Source organism: Acyrthosiphon pisum, chromosome A1, assembly GCF_005508785.2.
Source record: "Acyrthosiphon pisum isolate AL4f chromosome A1, pea_aphid_22Mar2018_4r6ur, whole genome shotgun sequence".
Taxonomy (NCBI): domain Eukaryota; kingdom Metazoa; phylum Arthropoda; class Insecta; order Hemiptera; family Aphididae; genus Acyrthosiphon; species Acyrthosiphon pisum.
In genome coordinates this window covers 32,173,499-32,182,168 of record NC_042494.1, presented here as the reverse complement: position 1 = coordinate 32,182,168, position 8,670 = coordinate 32,173,499, and the positions used below count along the sequence as shown (strand labels likewise).

Genomic DNA, 8,670 nt, shown 5'->3' with positions numbered 1-8,670 from the left:
AAAATAATTTCATTAGATTGATTTAAAGAATAAAAGATAAATAAAATAAAATATTTATATGATAATAATACGTTGACTATCAAATATCAATTAATGTATAATTTTATTAATTTTATTAACTAATAAGTAATAATAATCTATTTAATATTAATAAAATGTATGACGTATGAGTCCCCTCCTCCAGAAAAATTGTCTGGTTCAGCACTGGTTTTACTTGTTCTATTTTCCATCTTTTGATGGCTTAGCGTCCTTTTGGTTTTTTGCAATTATTATTCAAACACGTAGGTTTTAGCGTTAAACGTTTAAAATTAAAAAAAAAAAATCAAGGCTACGCTATATGATATACCTAGTATAATATCGCCCAGCTCGTGGTAACCAAAATATAAAAAAAATCACTCTGTATACTTATCGCGCGGTACGGACAACAACTATAATACTGGTGCAGTGTCCTCTTCCGGTGGTGTGCAGAACAAAGATAACATTACACAATGTTTACATTGAATGGCGTTTTGGCCGAACGCAAAAACCGACGACACCACGATTAACGATAACGGAATTTGATAACGATAATTAAAATCGCTACCCTCACAAAGTCGCACAAAAGCCGACACAACTTCGCACTGTCGAAACACATCACAACATACATGTAACATTGTAATATGTAGCTGAATACGATGCACACATGGAAAAGCTTTCGAATATAATGTTTTGCGTTTATGTATTATCATAATGCGCCCAAGTGTGATGATGTGTATATATGCGATATAATATGTACACAATCCTACGATATATTATTATTATATGGACAAAATAACATGACACAATATAATAATAAATATAGTCGCTCTACACGACGTGTTTCAAATCGAACATTTTTTCGTGAACGAATTCATATTGTTTGCTTATTCGTTTTATTTGCCCTCGCCCGACACACGTCGCACGTAATACCTACATAATATTATTCGAACGTCGGAGTCAGGACGATTTAATCACCAACGATTTAATACCTATACGTTTCGAACAGGTTATCCTCAGATAACTGCCACGATTCCGCCGCCGCAGTGGTAATATTGTGTGACTGAATCGGCAAAAACACACGAATCGTCGGTTCTATTGTCTGAGGGAGGTGGGAGATTTTAAATATATGTTCACGAAAAGATCTCAGAAAAAGTAAAAAAAAAAATAGGTCGTTTGTTTGTTCAATGGTAAATAAAAAAATTAATGCAATCAAACCAGGGGCGGACCGGACTAGCAGAGCGATGGGAGAGTTCCCGTTGGTCCGGCCTGGCTGGCTATAAAAAAAACCCCATTTTTGTGGTTAACTCATCCTGGCCAGGCTAAAAAATTTCATGGCCTGAAATATTGTCCCAGACCGTCCCTGAATCAAGCATCACATTTTAATAGTTATACAAATTTTAATAATTTAATCACTTTTACCATCGGAAATTGATAGTTTTCCTTCAAATAACAATATATTTTTTAAATGTAAGCGAGTAGGTAACTGATCTGTTGGGCAATCAGTGGGTATCGAGTGTCCCTCATCATTGAGTGGTTTCTGTAATGGATGTGATACATTTGAATTCAATTATAAATCATTGCGTACAAATAACGGTTCTAAGCGGAGCCTATATTATTAAGTACATTTCATAAAATAGTATATAATATTGCGACTATAGAAATGTATTTTACAATATTAGTAATACGGCAGATTAAGTTAATTTTTGCCGAAAACATCGCATTTATTGCATTATTATAATAGTATAATATACCTATTCATATTTTATATTATATTATTATTAAAAGCATTTGAGTCAATATCGACTTGACGTAGAACATTGTAAATACTAAATAGGTGGACGGTATATCATATTAGCAGTGGACATACCTAGCTTAAAAATTATTTAAATATTTTGGAAATTTTAATTCTGTATAATTTATAAAAATATAGGCAGGCATTAACGAAAAAATAAATGTCAAGTGAATACGAACGATATTCTTTTAATGAAGTAGATACGACAACAATTGTTAATTTCGTTTACATTTTCGATTCTGTCAATTTTGAACTTGAAATGTCAATTACAAAATATTGTGCGTATTATATTGTATTCCTTAGATTATTAGGTTTTTACAATAACTACTTACGAGTAGTACTAACTACTTAAGAAATCTTCTAATAAATATTCAAGCCATTGCTTATAAAACTGAAAATAGTATAAGTTTTTCACCACAAAACAATTTGTAAAATATTATGTTCGTGGTTTCTACGATTTTTTTACGATATTTGTAATGACATGAAATGGTTAAAAAAATTGTTCCTATGTAATTTTGATATTTATAAACTGCTGTAAAAAACAACTTATCTTGTATTACATTTTCAAGCTTTATGGTGATCATAATCATTTAAATCATTTTTAGAAAAACGAAGGAATATTTTGGACATGTCATTATGTGTATAGTAAAATATAATTTAATCATATAAGTGGAATGTTGAAATTTCTGCGATTAATATTTTTTTATTTATAACAAAATATCATAATTCGTTATTTTACGTGTAAATATTTATTGACATCAAGTTTTAACCATAAACGTTCATAAAAAATAATGCTGTGCATTTACGCTTAACTTTTAAAGTTCTGAACGATGAACTTATTGATTTTACAGTGATGTGTGTATATTTTTTTTTATAGGTAAACACGATTTATTAGAAAAAAAATTGTTCGATTTTAAACTTCAATATCTTTTCTGGTGGAAGTGAATATAGTTCGTACTTTTCAAATTTCAAAATTAAAAATTTCCAATTATCGCAGAGTTATTTATAGATATTTGCGGTTTTTTAGTTTTCTCCTATAAATATTAATAAAAATTATTGCTAGGTCAAAAATCTTGAAAATATATTACAAGGTTCCTCATAATTGGATACTAAAGCTATTTAAAAATATTAAAAATAAACTAAACTTGAAACAAACTATACTGCCGAACAGTTACCTGTTTTTCCCCCTTTTTTTATAATTTAACTATGACATAATTTTTCTATGAACTTTGATGAATTTTGTAAAAATTTAAGCTAAGAATGATATAAAAAAAGTTTTGGCTATGTATTTTCTGTAAGAAAATCTCACGAGAAACCTTTTAATAAAGGTTCAAGGGTTTTTTACTCACAAACAAAAATGTAATCATACATAAATTGGAAAAACCATAAAAAAAAGTCAAATATTTAAATATCTATAAGTATTACAAAAAGATCCAAAATATTTTGATAATTATCATTATCATGATATCTCATAGAAATACTTATATGAATATCTGGATTCTACATTTTCGAGTCTTTATGGTTATTATATTTTTGTCATAACAAAAATAATCGATTTCGTCCGAAGTATGGTTTGCGTATAAAAATTCCCGTTTTTTCCTAATTTTATTTTTCCCGATTATTTTTAAAAGCTTTGGAAATTTTTATTTTTTACCTCCCAAAACTTGAATTGATTTGATACCAGAAACCACCCTTGATGTCGATGGTTGGAGCATTTTTCTACTATTAAACGTGCGCACATACCTACACAAATAGAAACAATTACACATCATTACCAAGGCATTTATCGATGTATAATATATCGCTCCGCTCAGAATCTAATATGCAATTTGTTTTGACTTTAAACGTTAAAAATATTTTATGATGCCTGATATTCGCGTATAAGATTATGTAAAGATCATCGAGTAAAAATATGCATAAAATATACTATCGATTAACGACCGCAACAGCAGATTACTGACTGTGTACGAGATTAAAAATATACTCGAACGCACATCATGAACCGTACACATTCGTCTGCGCGGGTTTGAATGCAAACGGGTCGTAAAACAATATCGCATAATAATATTATACTGAAAGAGTGTGGAATTCGGTCACAGATTCCGAAACCTCACTACACTCGGCCCGTGCATGGATACTGTCCCCTATTTCGTTATACTTTCGAATATATAATATTTTGCACCAAATCGTCGGCGTGCCCACGTCTAAACCGCGTATTGGAATATACACACACATTATATTTTATAATATTGTAATATTATTATGCGTAGTATAACGCGTGGAAAATTACGTGATCCGAGGACACCGTGAATGCAATAATATTCCAGATTTTGACATTTGCGACGAGCAGCAACGATGACACAATATACACCGGTACCGGTTCGCGACATTGTCACCGACCGGATTATCTTCGTTTTTTTCACCACCGCACATCAAGTCTGGGGGTACTCACTGTACGCCCGCAATCGTATATATATAGCCGATGGACCGAGCTCAATAATCATCATTCAACCGAGCAACTTCCAACCATCGACATTCAACATGGTGAAAATCGTAAGTACCTACCTATGTATAAAGATTTTATAACGATTCATAGCATTGCCTACCTCTACAGTCTACGGTAACATATTAATATCGATGTTTTGACTTAAAAACAGTAAATCGAGTTCTTGTGACACTATGATATTACCTATACAGTACATTTTGCCATATATTGACCGTATACTGTTTGCGTGTGGTTTCAGACAACAGCCCTCGTTGTTTTGGCGGTCGTAGCCCTCGTCAGGGCCGATGCGTCCAAAGATGTTAAGAAGAACACCAACAAGAGATCCGCCTTTGGATTCGGCCAGTCCGGTCTGGGCTACAGCTCGGGTCTCAGTTACGGTTCCGGTCTGGGCTACGGCTCCGGTCTGGGCTACAGCTCCGGATTGGGCTACGGCTCTGGTCTGGGCTACAGCTCCGGTTTGAAATACGGATCCGGTCTGGGCTACAGCTCCGGTTCGGGATACAGCTCCGGTCTGAGCTACAGCTCCGGTCTGGGATACAGCTCCGGTTTGAAATACGGTTCCGGTCTTGGATTGTCATCCGGTTTGGGATACTCCAGCGCCCCAGCTCCGACCACAGGTCCCCTCATACCGATATCCAAGGAAGTGCACATTATCAACCGTCACGCCCAACCAGTGTCCGCCCCGTACCCAGTGCCAGTTCAACACGACGTGCCCGTCGCTGTACCACACCCAGTGCCATACGCAGTTGACAGCCCATACCCAGTCAACGTACCTGCCCCATACCCAGTACCGGTCGAAAGGCCAGTCCCATACGCAGTCGACAGGCCAGTTCCTCATCCAGTGGCATCGCCATACCCAGTCCCGGTTGTCCGTGACGTTCCCGTGCCCGTGTCCAAGCCATACGCAGTTCCAGTAGTCAAACAAATCCCCGTGCCAGTTGCCAGCCCAGTCATCGTACACGAATCAGCCCCTCTGATCACATCCAGCTACAGCTCTGCAGCTGCTGATATCGGTTTCGGTCACGGTTCCAGTTACGGCTCCGGTTACGGACTATCATCCTACGGCTCCGAAAGCCAATACGGTGGATCTCTGGGATACAGCAGTGGAGATCTGTCATCATACGGTTACGGACACAGTTTCGACTACAAGAAGTAGAACACTCATAGCGACTCCACCCCAGCCCAACATCATCGAATCTACTAGATTTTTCTTCTATACCGTGTATACATATATTTTTATAGACAATTTTTCTTTATATATTTTAAATGTTGTTAATAACTTTTGGTTATCAACTAAAATAAATAATTTTGTTTTTTTCATTATTTACGTGTTTGTCATTATAACTCCAAGTTACTAATCATATAATTCCATAGGAAAAATTATTGAACTATTATTTTTATTTTAAGTATTGTTTTTCAGATTAAAATATGAAAGACTAATATTAGTTATTTGCAAAAGTATTTCATTTAGTCAAGGTTGAATATACTTTGGCTATATGAATATAATTTGGAAATTATCTTAATAACCTACATTGTGTTTACAATAAAATATGTAGCTATATTGTTATTTTATTTAAATTTCAAATATATCATTATAGTTTATTTAAATTATTTTTAAGACGGGTTTTTAATATTTATTTTTATAAAAAAATTACATTTTTAAAGCAAATTCAAATTCAAAAAAAAATTAGAATAATCTCTTTCAATTTGGATCGTATTTTAGATATCTTGACGATTTTGAATTTCTATACCATTTAGTTGTAACTTATAATAATTAATGCATATTTTGATTGTTTGTAATAGATAAGTGTATGCAATATGCATATTATTATATTTTAACTTATGAATCAATTAATAATTAATGCACATATTAATTTCTCTGGTATTGGTGGACTTTAATAATGGCAAACAAAAGTATCGTTTTTAATTAATTAATTAATGTAGTTCATAATTACAACGAATATTATATTATTATAGATATTGTTAGGAAATATTTATGAAAAACAATTTTGGTTACGAAATTAATACCTTTATTTATCAGTTAATTATTAATAATAATGATAGGTATTATGTAGGTATTATAATATTATTATTATTTTGTAACTTGACGATATTTTTCGATTAACAAATTCACAAGAATTATACCCAATAATAACGGAAGAAACTTATGTATCAATAATTATTTAGAAAAACAAAACAATTTCTGTTCGTCCCACATAATAAAAATATGTAACCTAATATACAACCCACTATATCGCAAGGACTTCATAAACCTCAGCACGTCATGGTGGTAACCAATTTATCCGTAGTAGAGTTTCAATAGCTGTGTGTGTGTGTGGGATTTTTTTGTTTTAAACACTGATTAGTTTGAATACAAGCGGGTACCTACCGACTCCAACAGTTGGACATTTTATAAATTAAATTATTCAATTTAAGTGTGTTTTTTATGCATAATATTATTAATTTTTACCTTCCCTCGTACAAACTGTATACATTATAATAATTGCGCGTTTAGTTTATTTTTCAAACAAAAAAATAAAAAATTGTATATATATATTGTTAAAATAATTAAAAGACGAAAGTGTCATCAGTGGGTGGCTTCTTCATTCAAGATTTTCTTCCTTTTGTATTATAACCCATACTCCTATTGTGTCTTATTGTGTACAGATCGTGTATTTTATTAATAAAGAAAAAAAAAGTTTATTTATAAATATAATTTTTTTCGTCTCGTATTTCACCTCGTTTATCAACACACATATTTTATTGCCATAAATAATTAAACTTTGATGATGATATAGGTTCTTGGTTCACCAAAATATTATGAAATAACAATACATTTGCGGTTAAATAATTCACGCGATACGCCACCATTGCGCATTGAACTCACCAAAATAATGTAGGTACATAATATGTATATTATATGGTTTAACTGTTTAGGCAATATAATAATACACTCGTTGAGATTAAGTACACAATATAATAGCAATACATGTGTAGATCATAATATGAACGACTGCGTTCGGTGACTTTGCTATAGAGATAGACTGGGAACCTTAAAATCATATTTTGATTTTTCTAATTTGTATCAAGAGGACGTCACACCCGCATGACGTGTGTCTCCACGCCTTACAAGCTCATAACATAGCAAATTTACGCTCAGCAGATCATGTTTAGCTCCGTTAGTTTAAACATTAGAGCCATATTATGCAACTTAACTTGTTGGTTCTTACGATTATTCAGTTTTTAAGTAATTTATGAGCATTTTTAATTTACGCTATATATACGTATAACTTGCTAAAAAAACTAAATAATCGCAAAAATTCAACCTATATAAGTACGAACACAGATTTTTCTTACCATTAAGTTTCGTAATAAATCGATTCACTATAATGTTTAAACCAACGGAACTAAACGTGATCTGCTGAGCCTAAGCGTAAATTTGTTATGTTACGCACTTGTAAACGGAGACATTTAAAGGTAAGAATATTATTCAGGCCCTAGATTCTAGGGCATCTCGAAGGTTTTTATTGATATTTTTATTAAGAAGCAAATTATGACCATTTTTAAGCTGTACATTTTTTGTATATTTCAAAATGAAAAGACTTTTTTTTTGTCTTAATATTAATTGTTTACTTTTAAATTGCTTTATTTGATTTTATATAAAATATTTATTATAATAAAATATATATTATTATATATATATTTAAACAAATACGTTTTTGGAATATTTTAATTGTCATACCATAAATTCTGTGGGAATATATCCCAATTAGTATTATTATTTAATATTGTTGATATGATACTATTAATAAAATCGTAGAAATAAATTAATATTATAATTAGGTAAAAGTATAATTTAAAGTAAATATTCACATAACTGTTTAAGTGAAAACATCATGTACGAGTTCCTTACATTGTATATTTTGTACATTTTTTTAAAAATGTATCATGTTTTTTTAATAAAATAATTCTAATATACTTTTTTACTGTTACGAGTAACAGTTATGTGCTCTGCTTATATTATAGCGTATACTACATTTAATAAATATACTAAAACTGAAGCGTCAATAAATGATTTTGAAAAATATATATTTGTATTTTTGCTTTATTTTGTTTTAAATATTTTTTTTATAATTTATAGAGTTACAAGTGTTACAACAAACAAACACTAATATTATGGGTGGGTATATTTTGTTTTAAAAAAAATATTCTTATATTTATGGTTAAAATTTTGCAATGTTGAATACATAGAATAAAATAAAACAGAATGGATAGAAAAATCAGACAGAATCTTCGCAATATTGCAGAGAGCACATGCTCACAAAAAGGTTAAGGACTACTGGAATAAACGATA

At 31.4% G+C, this 8,670-nt stretch overlaps 1 protein-coding gene across 1 annotated transcript; it reads left to right on the top strand.

Annotated features, from left to right (window-relative positions):
• The first annotated feature begins 437 nt into the window (after window positions 1-437).
• LOC100163566 (zinc finger protein 512B) lies at window positions 438-5,875 on the top strand. Its single transcript, XM_001949278.5, has 4 exons — window positions 438-457; window positions 1,159-1,162; window positions 4,330-4,363; window positions 4,555-5,875. Exons 3-4 carry the CDS (start codon window positions 4,352-4,354, stop codon window positions 5,470-5,472), a joined length of 930 nt encoding a protein of 309 aa, XP_001949313.1. The 5' UTR covers window positions 438-457; window positions 1,159-1,162; window positions 4,330-4,351; the 3' UTR covers window positions 5,473-5,875.
• The last annotated feature ends 2,795 nt before the right edge of the window (window positions 5,876-8,670 follow it).